Raw genomic sequence first — 21,460 nt, 5'->3', positions numbered from 1 at the left:
TATAATAAATTAATGGTAAGGGGGAAAATATGCCTGTATTGCAAAAGAAATATACTGCATCAGCAATACAAAGCATTACTTTTTCTTGTAAAATAAAGCACTGTGCAGCAAGATCATATAATTTGTACCAACTTTTCGTTATGTCTAAAGCAACATGTGTGCATTAGGGTTGCCTTGATAAACTGTTACGGTGTAGAGTAACATCTCACCTGCTAAAGGTTAAGGCAGAAGCAGGAGTTAATGCTCTACTAATGCAATTTACTGCTCCTTAAAGAAACCTGTAAAGTGCGTGTGGAAGAAAAGAAACCTCTTCCTATTTAAAAAAAAAAAAAATCAAATCCATTTGCAGATCAAGAAATAATAATGCACAACTTTCACTAAAAAATATCAGCTTCTAAAAAGTACAAAGCTCATTATTAAGAGCACAGTTAAAGAGTAAACAAATGTGCTTGGACTGCATTCAATTACCAAAAAAAAAACCCAATAATTTGTCCTTACAGAGAGGCAACATTTCACATGAATAGTTAGGGATCCCCTAATTTTCTTCCTCAAATCTAATAGCAGAGACCCTTTTAATCCCACTGCGGAACAGAAAATTTGGAAGCAGATATATGGGCTTACTCGCTTAAGAAGCATCATTAAACCTCTTATTTCACCAGAAGCAGTGAAATGGCCACCAAGGTTGCTAGCAGCAGGAGTTGACCAGTGCATCTGCAGGGTGTGTGAGGAAGGACAGCTGCTCAGCTCCCTTGCACCAGTCAGCCTCGACTCTCCTTCACAGGAGGAAGCGCTGGGATGGCTTGAAGGAACAACCAGCTGTTTTGCACAGCCCTCTCGTTAGCTGCAGGCACTGGATGATGTCAGGGCCCCACTGTTCACTTCATTCTCCTCTTCTATGGCTGCAGGAAAATCCACCCCAGCCAAACTGCCAAGCTGACTTGGGGCGGGGGCTAAGAAAACACTACTGTCACTCACCTACCTTGCAAATGTAATGCACCTCATACTCCTGAGGAAAGACACAATTGCTTTTAGTGCAGAAATCACGTGGATTTTGAAACAAAGAGAGAAAGGAGTCAAGCACAAGACAGCCATAAGCTTTCTTCACATACTTAACCTGGTAACCAAGTGAACCACCCCTAGGGAAAGCTTAAAATCGGCCAAAGAAGGCCAACTGGAAAGTTCAGCTGATCTATCTTTGGATCATTAATGTTGGTTGTTAGGTCAAGGCTTCATCCCAAAACACCTACAGCTAAAATTCAAGTATTTCTGCTACAACTAAAAGTGGCATATTAAGTGCACCCTGTGGGTTTGGGGAATGTTTCCCACTCAAACAAACAAAAAAATGGTATTTCTTTTCTGTACCCAGATCAGGAAAGAACAGTCACTCTGCTGATGACCAATCTTCTTAATAATGCACAGAATATTAACAGCTAGAGTACAATAAAAGTGAGCCCTGACATTTTAATTTATCCTCTAAAACATTTCTTCTTTTAGTGGAATGACCTGAAATTGTTGGAGGGCTAAAAACTTTGGTTTTGGGAATGCACTGCCCATGCTGTTTTACTGGCTTAATTTCAAATGAAAACAATTACTATATAGTGAGGATGCTGCCACACAGACATAACAACACCATTAACTATTTTTGACTTCCAGTGTAAATTGAACCATTATGGGGTTTTAAAAATGTCCTCATTAAATTTTAATGATCTGTTTTAAGGGAGTTTTTCCCCTTATTAAAATTCAAACCAACTATGCTATAGAGCTTTCTCAGAATGTGGTATGATACTCTAAGATTCAAATAAACCTGTAAATCATAGATTAGTTAATAAAGAGAAACTATATGGATTATTACAGGTGGGGCTGGTAGCAGTACCTGTTATTAATGTTACCTAACATTTACCAATAAAAGATGCTGCTTCCCATTCTTTAAAATGTTGCCAAACACCAACTGATTGAATAAAAAAATTTCTGAGTTCAAAGGTAGACATACTTGGTTGGTTTTATTTTCTTTCTTTTTTACCCCTCATGATAGGAAAAAGAGCAAAGAAAAAGAAAGGAAAAACGTCAGTTGAAGTGATTCAGATTATTAAAGAATACATTTCATTTGTATTAGTTCTCTCATAAACTTCAATATTTTTTTTCCATGAACTAGGGGTTTCCTTATTGTACAGTAAGTATTTGAAATTTTGCATGCAGAGGGCTAGGGAATTTTTATGAGAACATTTCCTTCAAATTTGCCTTGAACATGCCCAATTCATAACATTTATGTGGACTACAGTGGGGAAAAAATGTTGAAATCATGATTTACACACACTTAAGAGAGACTTGTGAGACCTTTGCTGTTAAATTTTGTGAAGATTCACCTTATGGCAAACACACTCCACTCCATGATGGGGCAGTGGTTTCACTCCAGGCGGAGCTGCAGCCTTGAGCAGGCTCTCTGGTGTGTTCACTCCCTGGGTCCAGGCAACCTCATCTCCCTCGTGAGATTCATCTCTTTCCCACAGTCTCACCTGCAGTTGCCCCAAGTTAAAATTACCACGAGACTGACTGGAAGAGGGAACAGACCCATTTTTAAAAAGCCTGGCTTGTTTTCACCCCAGTGTTATATTGCCATCTGCTAATGAGTAAACATTGTCCTGCAGCATGCACTGACACGGACTGTAAGGATGGTGTATATATACTGTATTATGTAGTCTCTCTGCTGACATTCATATGTTTTCTACCGACCTTATAACAAGTAAAAGTACAGCTCCTAAATGTGGACCCTGTAATAATTTTACCTGGGTTTTCACGTATTGTCAGACAGAGCAGAAAACTAAAATTACAGGAACACTGTGCATTTACAGTTACTTATGTAAAGTGCCTTTATTTGGTATTTTCAAGAAGAACACACTATGAAAGCAGAATTTGTCAGGAGAACTCTTCTAGTTGTATTATTTGATAGAAGAGATACTGCATTCAAGTTACAATGGCAAAATAGGTCAGCCTCAGAAATATGACAACAATACATAATTTATCAATCTGGAAACCTTATACTTGAAAGAAGCCTTAGTCTAACCTTTCCATCATTCCAATTGAATTGTAAGACCACCACTGTAACAAGACCACTTAGAAAACCACCAGGGTGGCCTCGATAATAATACACATATCATTGTTGAGACACAGGAAACTAAACCAGATGGTTTTGCTGAGGAAAGCATTTTTTTTTTTGGCTTTGTAAATCCTAAAAACACTGATAGGTCAAACATGAAAGTGATGAAAAAGAAAGTTAAAGGAAAATCTATGCAAATAATAAAAAAGAAAATCTATTTACATATATGTTTCCCTCACAGAAAATACATCTGATAGAAAATAAAAAGGGAAAAATGTGCTATAGTTCTGAAATAGATCAGGATAGTTTTCTGAAAGGACAAGAAGTCTAACAACAACACTTACAGTTGGACTTACAGTCTACCACTGCTGCTGGAAATCAATACCATATGATGTGTATTAGACAGAACACCTACATATTGTAATTAATACCCAGTTCTTTCTTCATTTTTATGTTTTAATTATGGATACCATTCCTGTCTATTGTAATAAACTACTTACTTTCACGCAGAATCTCTTATTATCAATCATACAAAATTTAACGAGAAAATAGCACATACATGAAATTGAAAATAATTTTCACAAAAATCATCCAGGCACAGAAACATACTATCCCTTAGAGGTGTTCAAGGAACAACTGGACGTGGCACTCAGTTCTCTGATCTAGTTGACAAGATGGTGATCAGTCACAGGTTGGACGTGATGATCTCTGAGGTCTTTTCCAAATTCATTGATTCTGTGGTTCTGTGATATTCAGGTTGTGTATGTGTGTGCATGAACACATGAATAAAGTGTGTTCAAATTTTCTCAGTTATGCTGTAATTATTTAGAATCATATTATTTACAGACTTCAGGATTTCAAAAACCATGAAGGACTTGGTTTAGCTTTCTTTTTCTTTAATGTAGACAGCATCCACATGAGTAAAATTAAGATGATAGTCAGAGTGTGTTACTCTGTTGGGAATTGCAACTATTCCTAATAGTCAAGAATTCTAATCTAAATTACACACACTGAAAGAAATGCATTATAAGGTCTTTTATTGTGCAGTCTTATTTACAAAAATGTAAGCCTTTATTTAGCATTAAAAGGAAACTTTTACTATCACAGTTATTCTAAAACATGTTCTCTCTTTGTAAAGGAAAGTTTGCCCATATTTTCAAAATCTGAAAGAAGATGCTTGAGATTTATACCTCCACTTTGCTGGCACCAAATCATGCTCTAACAGAAAGAAAACATAATTATTTAAATTTCAACTTTTTCTCTGCTTGTATGAGAGAATGGAGAAGAAATGTACAGTGAGCTTCACTATATGCTTATAATTTGTGACAGTTCATTTTAGTACCTCTCAGAAATAGCTTTGGAAAAAATGTTTGGTCTTCAGTTCCACTTTGAAGTTTTTGACTAAAATCAGAGAGTTAAAAGAGTGGTTTCTGAAGCCAGAGGTCAAGGGGGGCCACAGATGCCCTACCGAGCCTAGGGAGCCTGATGGAGCCTACCTGGACAGCAATAAAGAGAGAGAAATTACGTCAGTGTCTCACAGGATCCGATCTTGATTTTACATGAGACATACTGGGGAGACACCAGTTTTGTGGCCAGTGATGCCATCTACCACTTCAAATCAAGACTTGAGCTCTTTTGTAGTGTTGGAATATTGTTGAGGTGCAATATGTACAAATAATTTACTGAAACAATGGTGCATGAATTGCCCTTGGAAATCCACTTATCTATGTCTTTTCCCTATAGACTCAACCAGAGGAAAGACAATCTTTTCTTCTTGGACCTGCTCTTCCAGCTCTCTTGTTGTGTCATGAGGAAGTGGCTGCATTGCAATGCCAGTGCCTGTTGGTCAGCGCTGGGTGAACTTTACTGAGACCAGTTGAAACTGTGCTGTGGCCACTTAGGCCGCCTGTGTTGTATCCTGAGAACTGGATCATTATTTGTGTGGATGATTGATTGAACATATTACCATGGTCAAATGCCCCTTCCTTTATCCTGGACACATCATATCTCCACATGACCAAAGTATTTACATGAGGAAATCAAAGAATATTCTGTCCTTTGCAAATGCATACTTACTTCAGGAAGATATTGCTTTCTCAACAGTCTCATTCTTTCAGCATGAGACTTAGTTCTACATTAAAGATTTATAAACTATTAGAAAGAATCTAAGGTGGAATAGTCATTGTCTCATTATCTTTAATATACATGCTTCCAGAAAAGATAATGCTTCAGCTAGTACCACCTGTCAAGAGTTTAATGAACAGACAGTAGTGGTTCCAAAGTCTATCACATTTTTCTCCTAAAGGTTCATACAGGCCTTTCTGCTCTCACAATTACTTCACTTAGATGGAAGCAATAACCAGTTCAGTGGGTAATCACATCCATTGGAGTAGATTTGATTTTATTTAAAGATAAGTTTGGCTTAACAGAGCCATCAGTTATCCCAGCTCAGGCAAGCTGGTGGAAAGAAAATGTTCTCATTTGGAAATACACAAAATACTAAAACAAGTCCAGCACTGAGAGTTTGAAATTATTTCTTAACTTTTATTAGAAGATTCTTCTTTATTACTCATCATCATGGCTAGGCTTCACGAATGAAGATGTGGGAACTAAAGAAGATTTTAAACATAAAAATGAAGCAGTAAGAAAGGAAAAACTTTTTCACTTCATAACAAAAAGGTAACCCCATTTAGAAACATGTCTTGAGTTCATGAGGCAATCTCATAACTATAGGAGGTATTGATAGCTACATGGATAGATACAACTGACTTTCTTTTTACAACCAACAGTCCTTAACGAAGCCAGACTCTCACAAGCAAGAATTCAGCTGGGATGATGAAAGGATTAATCAGAAAAAATTTCAAGTCTTAGCAGACTAAGGTAAAATGTATCTCAAAAGACAACATATTCTTAACACTATAAGAAAACAACAAAACAGAACTAGATATGCCTTGGTCAACAGTCTTGCTAGCTGACTCCTTTTCTTATGCGCAAGAGTAAAGTAAAATTTTAAATAATTCTGTCTGGCAAGAGTTTTTATACTTAAACATACACACAAACATACAAGAAGGGATTTCCCATAACAGAAATGGTAGCAGTTGTTTCCAAGGGTCAGTTTCTGCCTATTAGAGTGGTGAATAGAAAAATCATGAATAAAAGACCAGGTGATGCTGACTAGAGATTAAAACAAAGACTAGATTTTACTATATCAACTTCAATGGGCACAAAATTGTTTAAGACAATAAAAATGACTGCATTTTCTTATGCATTTTAATTGCAGAGTAAGGTATGAATCAGCACCAGTACGTATTTAAAAAAAGCAAAAAAAAAGAGTAAGATGGAAAGTCTCTCTTCAGGCAGTTTCTTAATATGCTTGGTTGGCTTGTACAATAAGTTACTGTATTACTTATTTATAAACTATTCCCTTTTGCTTTGATTGTTTTCTTTTACATTATTTAAATATAAATTAATGGAAGCTGATTCCCATACATTCAGAATACCAAATGCACGCTGATTTCACCACTAATGTAGGCCCATACTTAATTCTAAACATTTGACTAGACATGTAATTAATTGAATTGGAGCCAATTATGACCAAATTATGAGTCCTCTGTAATTATTGCTTGAAATACTGCTGGATTTCTATTGAAGGCAAGAGAGAATATTTCTGATCTGTGCAAATACCTGAAGATTATTAAAACTGTTATATTTGACTTGTTCTGTTAGTTTTGTAAGACATATATTGGTGGGCTTTTCCTGCATTTATCAGTGCAGTATTTCCGCTGTCTGCACAACACTGAGGTGTAGGTAGCACAACTGCAGAAGGCAGCCTGATCATCAGCGAGTGATAAAGAGGAAACAGAAGGAAAGAAAGAAAAAGTCTCAGCTGTTGAACTGTAATATGAACTTGCTCTTTTTCCACAGGGTAGGAGGGCTCTGCAGAGGTACCTGAACAGGCTGGATCAATGGGCTGAGATCAACAGTATGAGGTTCAACAAACCCAAGTGATGGCTCCTACACTTTGGCCAAAGTAACCCCATGCAGTTCTACAGGCTGGGGTTAGAGTGGCTGGAAACTGGCCCAGAGGAAAAGGACCTGGGGATGCTGGTTGAAAGTCAGCTGAACAGGAGCCAGCAGTGTGCCCAAGTGGCCAAGAATAGCAATATTGTGTCCAGCAGGACTAGGGAAGTGATTCTTCCCCTGTACTTCGCAATGGTGAGGCTGCACATCGAGTACTGTGTTCAGTTCTGGGACCTCAATTTAGGAAGGACATTGAGGTGCTGAAGTGATTCCAGAGAAGGGCAACAAAGCCAGTGAAGGGTCTGCAGCACAAGTCCTGTGAGGAGAGGCTGAGGGAGCTGGGGTTGTTTAGCCTGGAGAAGAGGAGGCTCAGGGGAGACCTCATCACTCTCTACAGCTACCTGAAAGGAGGTTGTAGCCAGGTGGGGGTTGGTCTCTTCTTCCAGTATAGTCTTATGCACCAGGGAAGGTTTAGGTTGGACATTAGGAAGAATTTCTTCTCAAGAAAGGGTGATTAGATACTGGAATGAGACGCCCAGGGAGGTGGTGTATCATTCCTGAAGGTATTTAAGGGAAGACTGGATGTGACACTTCACTGCCATGGTCTAGTTGACAAGGTGGTGTTAGGTCATAGGTTGGACTTGATCTCAGAGGTCTTTTCCAACCTAATTGATTCTGTGATTGTGTGACTGATGGGCATTTTTTAATGGTCCAAGTTAAATGTTTTTAAGATCGATATTTATTTGAAATAAGACTCTTGGGTGAGGAAAATCTGTATGATTTCTGAGGAAATGTGTATGATTCCTTCTGTTTTATAAATGGCATAGAAATGACACAGACTCTTAAGGCTTGTTATTGAACTAATAATTGAAAATACCCGGCAGATGGTATATAACAAATAAAAGGTACATTACCATCACAAAGCAAAATTGTACACAGAAAATTCATATGTCAACAGCACTGATATATTGTTTTTCCTCTTCCAACTCAGTGGCATTGATCCTTATCTCAAATATCATCCTATGAGACTTGTGCTGGATCACAGCAGAGTAAAAATTAAGAAAGAGGTAGCAAGAGGCAGCAGCAATTTCTGCCAATATGTTAAGAGTTACCACTGTAATTTTAGATTGAAAATTTTTGGTGTGGGATTATTAATTTCAATGTCTACTTATTTCTATTCTATTCTCTTCAAACACTGAATGGAACCCTTTCTTTCTAATGAGTTGGACTTACCAGTTTTCATTCACCAGCACAACGGTGCTGTACCCTGTGCATGCAGGTGGCAGTTCAAGTTCCAGAACAAAAGCCTAATCAAACACATATTCCAACTGTTCTCCACTGATATGAACCTATGTTTGAACCTCAAACTTCTGAATCGCCTGTTGTTAAAGCTAACCCCAAGCCATCCCTTGGCAAGCACATACATGCTTCAGTGCAGGAACACTCTTCCCTACTTTACTGTACACAAAGGATTTTGCCCAAAATCATACTGGCCTTTGTAACCACCAGACGTTCTCAAGTTGAACACATACAGGATACGGTCTCTCCACAAAGTCAATGGGAATTTGCTCATCAACTTTCATGAGATCAGGAATTGACCCATAATATTTTATAAAACAACAAAAAGAAATGCATTTATGGTTTTATTATTATCCCTAATAAGGAAATAAGAAGAAAGAAAACACAGTACATGGTCTGTCTATACGCACATGTGTTACTTGTATTAATATTGATGGGATTTAAAACTACATATGGAGAGGATAAGATATATCCCTACGTGTTCAGCCATATGCTTAAGGAAGCTCCCCAAATGCTTGTAAATATGATCATGCTTTCTAACATACTATGTATTTATTTGAACAACGTTAAATCTCTAAGCCCTACTTTCCAGTCCATTAAAGCCTCAAATAATTGTTTATTTCCAGTTTAAAGTTACTCTATTTTTTAGCCATTAGAAGGCTGCCTGTAACCACATTTTCAGAATACTCAGGGAATTAGAGAATTGATAAAAATTCTCCCATTATCCGAAGGGATACCTCTCCGGGATGAGAAATACTCAAGATGAACTATATTTTAGAGAGGAATTCTTTCCAGAAGATTTTGGGACAGGCCCAGAATGTGTAGCTGAAAGGCCTGGAATGCTACTTGCACAAAAAACATGTGTTTGTGCCATAGACCTCAGACAACTACATTCCTTCTGGAGGCCAAAGGCCTTGAAAGCTAGTCATTCTTCTGAATAGACTTGTTCTCATTTCCTTTTTGATTTTAAAGGTTTGAATGATAGACTCGATAGGCTGAGGGAGCTGGGCCTGTTCAGCCTCAAGAAGAGACAGCTGACAGGGGATGTATGTCATCACTGTATATAAGTATCTGATGGGAGGGTGTCAAGAGGTTGGGCCCAGGTTCTTCTCTGTGGTGCCAAGCAATAAAACAAGATGCAAAGAGCAGAAACTGATGCACAGGAAGTCCCACCTGAATATGAGGAATAACTTCTTCACTGTGTGGGTGACTGCACACTGCAATAGATTGCCCAGAGAGGTTGTGGAGTCTTCCTCACTGGAGACATTCAAGAACTCTTTAGACACAATTCTAGTCAATATGCTCTAGGATAATCCTGCCTGAGCAACGAGGTTGGACCAGATAACCCACTTCCAACCTTACCCACTCTGTGTTACTCTGAACACAGGACAAGGGTCTGACACAGAAGGCACAAGAGGGTTATTCTGCATTTCCCTTATGGAAGAAGACATCAGGATTCATCCCATGATTTACGACTTAGTATAAATTGTCTTGGAATGAGACAGCCAGAGTCTTTATGAAATATCCAATGCCTGTTAGCAAATTATATTCATTATGTTCATGCAACTAATCATTTTATTTGGCATCTTTTACTTCCTTTCAGTTGAGACTTGGTAACTGATTTTATGAACACTCTTGACTATAGTTTTATGCGTTAATAATATGATAGGGCTGGTATGCTACTTCAACTAATGTTGTAACCACAAATATAGAACAACAGTCATGGAGGCACAGTCATAACACTGACGGTGTCCTTAGCATCTCACACACAAATGCTGCACAGAACCAAAGCCAATTTCAGTTATAGCTGACTGCCAAAAGGAACCTTCTTCTCTTACTTTAATGTAACCCTTTTGATGCCAAGGTGATATGGCTGTTTACTTATTTTAATGTCATCCAGAACACAAGTAAACATTGAGGTATTATGATTTTGTTTTCTTGCTGTTTCTTTTTGACCATAAATAAGATTTGAGAGTTCAGCTTTATCTTTAAAATCTCAATTTACGATAAAAATCAGACTTTTTCCTACTGTGATACTTCTTATTTTGTAATACAGAAAAACAAAACAAACAGTCGTCATCTTTTTAAACTGCATCAATGAATAGTGAAGTCAAATCCGGTTTCCCAGCAAGGAATTATTAAAAGACAGAAATAGTCCAATGACCACAGGAAATCTTTAAGCACCAAAATGGGGACAAAAATCTCCTGGGGAAAAGACAATATTTCCTACATGCTCATTCATGTCCTCTTGTAATACAATGCAGGGGTATTGTTTGTTTGTCTGCTTAAGTAGATGGGTAGAATAAAATTAGAAACAAATCCTGACTACAAAAACATTTCAAACACTAAATTCAGGCTCATGCATTCCAAGACCTGCCATCACAACTATGTTGTGATGCTTCTTTCTAATGTATAAGCAGAAAGACCTTTGATCGTTAATATACACATCCTTCTTGCCTTATTAAATAAAGGTCACCAACCTCCAGCAGGATCTTTGACTTCAGGTCACACTGCATCTTGCTGCAATTTTAATATTGGCCATAAAATTTGTCAGAAGAATGGAAGAAATACTCTAAAATAGATCCACGTTATAGTCAGACTCCTTCCCCAGGAATTCAGCCAAGGAATGTAAACCCAAAGATTTATTTTTCTGTTCAGGTCATGCCTGGGGTAGACTGCTGTGTTACTAAATTCCCTAATCTGAAGTCAAGAGCAAGACAAAGTTAACAGACCTCAACAGGCAAAAAAAATCTCAAGATAGCCCTCCATGGACCATGACCTGAAGTTACAGCAATAAGCATTATCCCCACCATGAAGATGACTTAGAAAAAGGCCCAGCTTACCTCAACATAGTCCCTGGCATGACCCCAGTCTCTCTTAGCATCCAGATTGCCCAGGCTGAAACAGTCCAGCTGTCCGAGGTGAATCTTTGCTACCGATCGGCTAATTTTTCGAGTGACAAAGTTAGCCCCTGAAATAGAAATAAAAGGTAGTATAAGCATAGTCACAGTGGCAGATAACTGGCCACCACAAACACCTCGTATACTCAGTACATGGTCCTTTCAGGCTTCATTCACTCTCCTTACATCACCCAGACTCATGCCATCTTTCATCATTTGAGCAGGCTAAGAAGCTTCCAGTGCAAGTGTCACATTAACTGCAGTTTCACAGCAAACATCTTCCTTTGTGGGACTTCTTAAGCATTCCTAATTTGCTGCCTCAGTATTCGCTCTAGGCATAAAGCCAAAGAAAACCATTTGGAATGTCAGTTCTTAAACACAAAATGCAAAAGGTTACATAAAGAAGACAGACATCTTAGACCACCCTCAAGTTTTTTGTTGCCGTTTCTGTTTTTCTTTTTAATTTTTTTAAAAGAATGCATATCTCTAAATAAATTTGTTTATTAATAAAAAAAATGGAGACTATGCACATACTACACATTCTCCAAAGGACTGGTTAATGGTTAAATGCATTTTACTTTTCTAGTTATTTATGATTCTTTGTCCACCAGGTTCAGATAGGTCATGAAATTGTGATTTCAACTTTCTCAGTTGAAGACTGTATGTTATTTTATATTTCAGTATTTGGTTCACAGTATTACTTTAGAAAATTTGTGTACCTATTTCTTCTCCAGGTAAAGTTGCTTTAAATAATATTTGTTGTTACTTACTTTTGTATCTTGATTTTTAGGTTATGATGGCTACGTTTTTAAAAGGTGCTCACAGTCTCCTCAAAAGCAGAGGGATTTGAATTTAGACCATGAGTTTAGGCTAAACAAGTCCAATGGCATTTGCACACTAATAAGCCACAAAAATTAAAATTACATGCCTTTTTAATAGCTAAAAAAATATGATAAAGTGGTGACAGATGATACTTAATCCAAATGAAAAACAGGAAAGGTAGTGAAAATGACTGTGTTTGTAAAATGCTCTTAGCAAATTTCAGAAGTCCTAAGTAGTGCATAGATATAGGGTTTTTTTCATTATGGAACTCTGCTGTTGAGATATGCATCTCAATATATTCTGTTTCCTGTCAAACAAATGGTAGGCTCCTGTAACATTATTAAAGAATGGGAAGTGTCTTTTTCAGACTACTGATTTTTCCTGTAAAGTCAGAAGCACCACAGTACTTTTTTTGTGTCATTTGACTCTCCCAAAAGTAAAAAAACAAAAGAGCACAGCTCTAAGAACCATGTGGAATGAAGCACTTAAATAATTTAGATCTTACCACAGGATTAAGAGAGAATTTTAATCTTTACATCAACTGCTGAACTAATTGGAGTTCTGGTTATTAGCCATTTAGGACATATCATCAGTTTGTGCCTGTTTTTTAAAGGATGAAAATCATATAATTTCCATATCCCCTGAAAATATGTTCATATATAGGAAGCTTCCTAAACAGCATGATTTGCAAACTTTCAGAAACAAAATATACTCCAGAGTCTTTTTTAAAGCAAAGTTTCTCAAAAATTGAACAGGACCAACACCGACCAACTCTGCTATTGCAACTTCTGAAAGCAAAGTACTGTGGTTCTTCTATTCCTGGTTGGACAGACTTGCAGCAGGAGTGGAGGTCTGTCTTAACAGAAACCAGTGACAGTGTCTTTGGCTTAGTCAGACTGGCATCTCTCCAAAGATTGTTTCAATTTTTACCTTATCAAAGTGATTTGAGACCTTCACACAGATTATTGCTAATAAAGTAAAAACAGATTCAAACTATTACAAAAACTTATTAGGATTAGCTCTGAAACTTCCTAACCTTCTCCATGGAAATAATTTCAGTTAGCATTATTATTCAGCAAATAACAACTGAAGGAACAGCTCTTTTTCTAGGATAAAGCATATGGCTTTATGTTCCAGACTGCAAATGAGTAATAAGCAATGCTTTCAACACTACATTCCCATTCACAGTAAAAGCAATGAGAGTTCTAGTCACCATCTGCATTAAAGCAAGTTTTACTGTCAACCTACACGACTAATGAATGTCAATTTCCATCTTGGAGCAACCACTTCCTCAGCATGAAAAGAAAAAAAAAAAAGCGTATTAGGTTGTGTGAGAGAGAGAACTTTTATGTTATCAACTTAACTTCAAATACATGAATGATACCGCACAAGAAAAAGCTGATTTGTCTAGCACAACACAGCAAATACTAATAACTGCTGTCTTCTTGCTGTCGCTGTTAACTGGAGAGAAACGATCTTTGAGATATTCTCCAAGCAAAATCATAATATTCCTCAAAAGGCTGAAGTGAAGAACTAGAGAGCACCACAATGAAAAATGAAAACCTTTATTTTCCAGAAATATTCCAGTAAGAGTTCCACAAAATAATACCAGCTCTCTTCTTGGAAGTGCCTTAGCATTAAAGCTGTGGAAGAAAACTACTACAGAATGCTACTGTTCATTCTGAGAAATGTGATTAGAATTTTTTTCATTCATCCAAGGACTGAATGGCACATTTCAGAAGCACTTAAATGATATAGTTCATAAATAATGCTTAAATACGGATTCTCTTCAAACGCAGTATCTTAAAATATCCTAATTACACTATGTTTGATCCCATGCCATTAAATGCACATCACAACTGGAATTTAAGCTGGTGCCCGCTGGAGTCATACAAAATAGTTAAGGCTATGTCAGCATTTCCATTAAAAAGCCCTGTCCTAGGGGTTTGCAATTGGGCTATAAAATCTTGCTTTGGCCTGAAATTTGGCAGACGTAATGTCTCTTTCCTCAGGATTGATTCTATCTAAAACATCTAGGCGGAGTGCTACAGACATCTTTATATAATTGAATGCAAAGTACCTTTTGAGGCACAGAAATGGTTAGCTTCCTTCTTCTTCAGGAGATAGTGAGGACTTGCTAATGTTGAACCTATAAGAGCATTTTTCTCCAGCTTTTTGCCAGCCAGTGCCAGAAAGAGTATCAACAAAGCTGCTGATGCGTTAACCACTTCACCCTTTATATTGATTTTCATCAGATCAAGATGATGCAGCAGCTAAAATGCCACTGGTTATCACAGCTGAATAAGGCCTAATTTATTATACTAACCTTACTAATTCACCTGGAATTGAGTTGGTTGTAGCAACAGAAACTTACTTGGATTGGTGGGGAAGAGAGATGTCAGAGTCCCACATTTGTGTCTGGCTCTACACTGTTTCCTCAGATCAGAAAGGTTTTGTGAAACACACCTCATTGCTCACACCTAGTATGAACGAACGTGGAGTGTTCAAAACCCTTAAATGGTTGATGTATTTTGACTTTTTTGAACACTTTTTCAAAATGTGTGAGGGCAGCATCGGTCTGGGAGCTCACTATCCCACAGTAACCAAGAGAAGAGTCATTCGAGGGCCAAGCACGATGGGCTAACTGCCTTGCATAGCTATTTGTGCAGCAAATACATCCAAACCATGATGGGCCACACTATGCTCTGGTTTGCACTGCCATTGGCAGCACTGGAATTGCTGCACCGCAGCAGAAGTGGCCAGATGGAGCAAAGGGTGCTTTGGTGTGTCAGCACATTACAGTGATTGCAAACAGCCCTACTAGAGCAGTGTCTCACAAGTTTTTACATTTTAAAAGAGGCCTTAAACATGAGTTTTCGTGATATTAACAGCTCTTTCAGGAACCCTGGCCATTAGTTTAGATTTGTTTTCAAAACTCAAGCCCTCCCTTTGAGATCATTAGCATTCCAATAGGAACTGTAAGGTCTGATTTACAAACCCGACTTTTCCTAGACAGGATTTAAAGCAAGGATTCCTCATCAAGCAGACCTGATCTGTAAAACATATAAGTTGTCAGCAAACCACTACAGGAACAATACTACAATAAAAAAGGAATAGTAGAGGTATAATGCAATAGCTTTGGCTCTCCAGCCCAGGCCTGTCACCTGTTGCGCTGCCTGGCTCAGGGTGGGAAACAGCTCATCCCTTCGAGAAGGATGCTGCCTACGTCTGGTAAAGATGCAGTTTTGAAAGCTGCACACATCTCTCATTTAAAACTATTGCTTTAGGGGCACAGTCTAAATGCACCTACAGTTCCAAAGCTGGATGCCCCAAAAACCAAAATCTTGGTCTATGGATCAGTACCCCATTTCTTTTACCAGCACTGGGGTTTCACCCTTTGTGTATCATCAGGAAACTGGCTGTTTGACGTAGATGTTTTTCTCTGGAATCTGTCGTTTAGAAGAGACAGCCAAATGAATGAAGAAGCTTTAAGAGCCACTACTGTAGTGTCTGTTTGATCTCAAGAACCCTCATTTTCCAGGCTCTCAAGACTACATACAAAACCCAACTGATGACAAAATTGTGGTCTTAGGAAGACTGTAAAACACCAGTTGTTTCATGCATAAGAAAATCCATTATTAATCCTAGTAATATTATAGAATTAGGTTGAAAAGGCTTCCATCAGTACAATATCGAATGTAGATACTGTCCTGATCCTCGAGGTCTGTCATGGCCCTTTGGAGCATCATGCTGAAAAAGACTGTGAATAGGGTTGGTGTGAGAACACTGCCTTGTTTCACACCATTAGTTATTAGAACTAATATATATCGCTGCTGATGCCTTTGAGAAAGCACGCAGGATCACTCTTGAGGAGAAAAGACAATGCAGAAAGAATCGTGTCTTGCGGAATATACCACCCAAGGAGTCTTTCTGCTGTGCCTTTTGCAACCGGACGTGCCTGTCTCATATTGACCTTTTTAGCCACCAGTGCGCTTGTAACAAACGTGGGTAGAGCCCTTCCCAAATCTTCGTTCGCAAAGCCCAGCCATGATTATAGAATTACAATCAATCTGAGAGAATTTAATAGCAGTACTTATCTATCAACTGAGACACAGTCCTAGCACAGTCCATCAAGTTGCCATAACACCTTTTTCTTCATTTTACATAAAATACAATAAAAAGGTTTCTGTCTCTGAAGATGCTGACACAGGAAAAAGGTTGTAGTTTTTTTTTCCTTCCAAGTTTCTACGGTTCTGGCATAGATTCTAGTGGAAGCCTAACATGTTCAAACACATTGTGTACCCAGCACTTCTGCTAACCCAAAGGAACATATTTCTTTTAATATATATGTGTTGTAAATGATATATTTAATGAGATCATGAAAATGTTTTGATTGCCTGAAAATCCACACTGCTCATAATTTCCATTCTATGAGAACCTCTTCCATTTCTTTGTAACAAGCTGAAGCTAAAAACCAAAGGAACACCGAGATTTTCTAAGTATAAGTCCAGAGTCTCCTTTAACTTATACTTATGAAAATCAATAACAATTATTCCAAAGCCAATGAATTTATGTCACTGTAAACCAGACAAAAAAATCAAGTTAAGATCTTTAAACTGACCTTTCATATTTTGGTTTTAAATGGAATTTTTAACTGTGTCTTGATCAAAACAACTGATACAGTACTGCATTTTTGTAAAACTTGATGAGCAGTTACTTAGTATATGTTAAACATTCATGCATTTAAATTGTGAATCTATTCTAAATTTAAAATAACAAATTGTTCTTCTCACAACAACAAATATACAAAGTAGAAACATCAGTTTTTGGCAACAAAGGAAAAATCACTGTTAAAAGTGATTTTTTTTTTCCTTCTGCTCATCATAATGTCCTGCAAATTTTACACAGCAAGTACAGCTACCTTTGGATGAGCTTTTCATAAAGTCCACAATCAGATTTTTGCAAAATGAAATATATATGAAATAAGGGTGATATGATTCATAAGCACCTCCTTGTAAAGTTATGCATTGAATGGGAAACATCTTCCTGACCAGAGCAATAAATCATTTTATTTCCTAAAACACAAGATATAGTGCTTTAATCCTTACATTTTAATCCCATATAGCATAGCTGAAAATACTTTGCTTCATCTAATATGTTGAATCTTCTTCTGTGGTATTTAAAATTGTGATAGTACCTAATGGTAGTAGTTTTCTCAGATCTTTAATATATTTGTAATGTTTTTCAAACACTTTCAGTTTATGTACCCCAAACTATTTTCAAATGGACATGTGAGATCCCTAAATAGGAAAGATAAAACTACTGACAATATTTTTTAAAGGTTGTTCTTCATCAGCCCCCTGGGAAATAATCATGTAACAATAAAATCCACAGATCCCAGATTGAAAGCAACGGTCCAATAACATGGGGATAAAATTGCCCCTCCTTATCAAGTGACCCTCATTTGGTACTATTTTGAAATGTGTGATTTAAATAAAGTGATACGGTAGTAATTCTTTTAAATGTTGCTAAGAAAGACACCAATCAGCATATCAACTGAATTCTTTTGTTTTATAATATATTGATACATATTTTGACCTTTCCAATGCTAACATGTACTAATTCTGCTTGGCCCCATTTTCCATTCCTTGGGTAATGGAAAATGTGCTACTACTTATATTTTAAAAATGAGGAGGTTAGGGTAGAAAGGTAAAGGCATGCAGAGGTAAGAAGCATCAGCAGGGAAGGGCACCACACTGGAGGCGGCTGAGGCTCTTCAACCCAAGAGCACCTCCGCCCCTGCTATCCATTTGCACACAACATTTCGTCAGCTGAGGGCAACAGGAGGTCGGTCATATGAACTAGGCATGGGAGGAACACAAATTAATGATTTTTATAAGCTGAGTGGAAAATGAGAGTGAGAGACAATCTTGTGAGGAAAAACAGGGTACAGATATGGAGAGGGAGCGCAGAGAGTAGGAAAATTTTTCTTTTTCCCAGTGGGTGGAGAGATAGCATAGAGTTTACCTCGAGGGACAACTAGTACTCCCTGCAAAAAAGGTGCATAGAAGTAGGGCAAGAGATGTACCAAGCACGACCAGAGAATGAGAATCAGAGGTGATGTTTGTCACAGCACAGCAAGCCATGCTCCCCTGTGATTCAGTGGTGCTAACCCTTCACTGGGCATCTTTCATCAGGGCTTTAGGCTCTTCATGATTTTTTTGCATACGAACAGATATAGGTTTCCACCTCCCAAAAAACAATGACAGGATGATTTCTATGACTACACAGTAGCAGTTCTCAAAAGCGACTGTGAAAAAATGATGTCTGATTAGCAGACAATCTGCATGTGTACTGTGTAACACAAAGCTATTAGATTTCACATTAAAAATATTACTAATTAGGACTAATTACACACGTCAGATTTATCATATGGGCTTGTTAAAAGGACAGGGTGATATACCAGCAATAAGTACTGGGCAAAAGGTGCTATTTTAGTATGTTTCCTCCATATAATTTTTCTTAAATTAAAATATTTTCCTCTCAGGAACTGTACACTGAACAGGAAAAGGTGAGGCATCAAAGATTCTTATAAAGGAAAACTCAAACATTAATACTGAAAACAACATGTGAAAGTGTTATTCCTGTTAATGGCATTTACATAAACAGAGCAATGTTTCGCTTACAGAAAACTTAACCTTTTGCTCCAAAGCAAATCACTGTGATTTTTTAATCGCAGTTCATATACACTACATTATAAAACAAAGGTAGATGCCATTCTGATTTGCTAACACTCATTTATACTGTGTTTTCTAAATTCTACACTAACATCATTGAATTCAACCTCTAATTTCGGCTGTCACAGAATCAGGCAAGCCCTTGCATGTATGAGTTGTGGGTAAACATGAGTGTGCTTGCCCATCAGTACAGACTATTTATATTGTTAAAGCCTGTGTAAACAATTGGAGTTAAGTACGTGCTTTGCTGAATTGGTGCTACAATTGCTAGAAAAGTATGCAACCAAAAGGAAAATTCAGCACTTGTACAAAACGGAATTATCCTGCAGTCTGAGGTAACTTGCATAAAAAAAAGTCCCGATTTTAACTTCCTTTGATAAATAGCTATCAAAGTTCAGACATGTGTGCTCTTAAATTTAACACCCCTTTCCTTTTCTCCCAGTCTTTCCCCTCCTCCATCCTCTCAGCAACCAGTAGCACATCAAAAAAGTTGCTGTTTGATGGTTCAAGCTGAGACATTCAGCCTTTACCCTAGCACTCCCTTGAGATGAAGCAGGCAAGGCTTTTAATCTTACCTGGTGACACATGACTGACTAATGCAGTTTCTTGGACCTTCTGACCTCTGAGGGACTAAAGCTGGTTGGTCTCTCAACCTCTCCAGGTGGCTGGGACATCAGTTTGCGGTGGGTCATGATGTAAACAAAGTTTTGCACAGGTCTTCTGTGACTTTGTGCACCCATAACTGTACTGACTTTTAATGTGCAAATTTCTGAGTATAAAATGTATTATTTTACCTCAAGTCAGGGAGAAAAAGAACTTTCCTTTACTACTACTACTACAGGTAAAAGACTGTAATAAGAGAGAGCCTTAAAACCAGTCACGGTGGCATACAAATTTGCTGAGTCAGTGCTGATGTATTTTCTTGGAGAGAGAAAAATGGTCTAGCTACAGCCAAATAACTTACTTGAAACTTCACCTCCCACACAAACTAATAAGCACTGCTAGACGGGTTTGACACTTATACAGTATAACTCAAGATGTTCCTAAATCCATGTGCCTCCCTTTGGAGATTTGTTGCTCAACTGTTTTTCTCTCAAGACTTTCTTCTGGTTAGCTTTGCAACAGTGGTAGGCCTCGAGGCACCCTTTAGGCCCTCAATACATCATTTGGTAAATGTGTTTCAATTTTACTAAATCACCCTTTGCTACAGGAGTCCCGAAGTCACCAAAAAAGAGAGGGTCCTGAAACACAGCTGAGTCATTTTTCCAGGGAGCTGGAAACAGCCATGGGCAAAGAGCTCATCAAGTAACAAGGTAAGGGCCAGTGAGAATTGGAGGGAAAGAAAAGAGGAAATCTCAGCTTCTCAAATACAGGAGGCACATTTTTTTTCTACTATATAAACAAGGCACATAAAATGCAAATGCAAGGTGCTACATTTCCTTCCATTTTCTATGTTATGAATAATTAGATTCTCAGTTAGGATGTGGTAAGAAGTATATCTCCAACACCAGTGATGATCCCAAAAATTCAATGTACAGATCACCAGTTCCAAAGGTCTGCAATTACAAGAATAAGGATGAAATCTTCCAGGTAGAGACACCCTTTCAGACCTATAACAGACCAATCAAGTAAGCACATGGCTTGGACAGAAGAGCCAAAAAAAAAAATCTAGATAGTGTGTGCTGTGGCATGTAGTCAAGCTGGTGTGTGACCCAGGGTATGAGATCAGCTCTCAGTGTTATCAGCCTCCTCTGCCTGCTCCTGCTGTACCCATTTCCCAAGCTCTGCTTCTGCATAGGGACAAGTGGTTCTGCTGAGGTCAGAACAGGACAACATTGGAAGTCATTATTTTAGATAAAACCAAACGAACAACCCTCAAATGTAGTATTTTAACAACAGACCCATGTAGAAAAAGCTTCAAAGTGATTGTGTGGAGCTGGGGTGGGGGAAACCCAAACCTAAAGTAAACCCCCAGCCCCTAACAGTTTAAGATATTAGGGTTAAAAGGCAGAGAGAAGATGACAGTACACCAGGAAGACTGCAAGCCAACAAAGACAGCACGTCCCTTCTGGTCGGAAAGACTTGGTCATGTTTGGTCTAGCTGTGTTGACCCCCTCTATTCAGAAAGCCAATAAAAACATTATTTTGCCTAGCTGTAGTTACTGCTGGTTGCTTAAACTTCCCATAAAAGCTATGTCCCCATTTTAGAGCAGGCTGTGATCACTCTCAGAGGACCTCGAAGTTAAGCAAGGGTGCTATGCCTTCCACACTCAGGCTCCGCAGGCAGAAAGGGTATGTCAAGAGGTTGCATAAAAACCATTGCTGAGACAGAACTCCCCTCTGGGACAAAGCCTGGGCCTGTTGCTAATTTTCACTTTAAAATGAATAAGGCACCGAAAAAAGAAATGCACACTTATTTAATGAGAAAATAATTTTGAACACAACCAATAAGTAAAATTATAATAGCTTTTTGAAATGGACACGCATTTCAAGGAATATTCCTTGTTACTAATGTTGCCACTGAAATAGAATCCCACTCCTGCATTCTTTCTGTGTGGGAATAGAGTTTCTCTACTGTAATTAATAAA

The 21,460-nt window shown here is 38.0% G+C and overlaps 1 protein-coding gene across 2 annotated transcripts in view; it reads right to left on the bottom strand.

Annotated features, from left to right (window-relative positions):
- Nucleotides 1-21,460, bottom strand: part of GMDS (GDP-mannose 4,6-dehydratase) — a 417,655-nt gene that overhangs the window by 216,457 nt on the left and 179,738 nt on the right. For both annotated transcript variants that reach the window (XR_004359692.1, XM_032702498.1), the window contains exon 7: nucleotides 11,257-11,384. Coding sequence is in view for 1 of the 2 variants with exons in the window: in XM_032702498.1 (XP_032558389.1) it covers nucleotides 11,257-11,384 (128 nt within the window). In the remaining variant the exon portion in view is untranslated. The remainder of the gene's footprint in view (nucleotides 1-11,256; nucleotides 11,385-21,460) is intronic.

The sequence above is a fragment of the Chiroxiphia lanceolata genome, chromosome 1, assembly GCF_009829145.1.
Source record: "Chiroxiphia lanceolata isolate bChiLan1 chromosome 1, bChiLan1.pri, whole genome shotgun sequence".
Classification (NCBI taxonomy): domain Eukaryota; kingdom Metazoa; phylum Chordata; class Aves; order Passeriformes; family Pipridae; genus Chiroxiphia; species Chiroxiphia lanceolata.
This window is presented reverse-complemented; position numbering and strand designations above follow the sequence as displayed.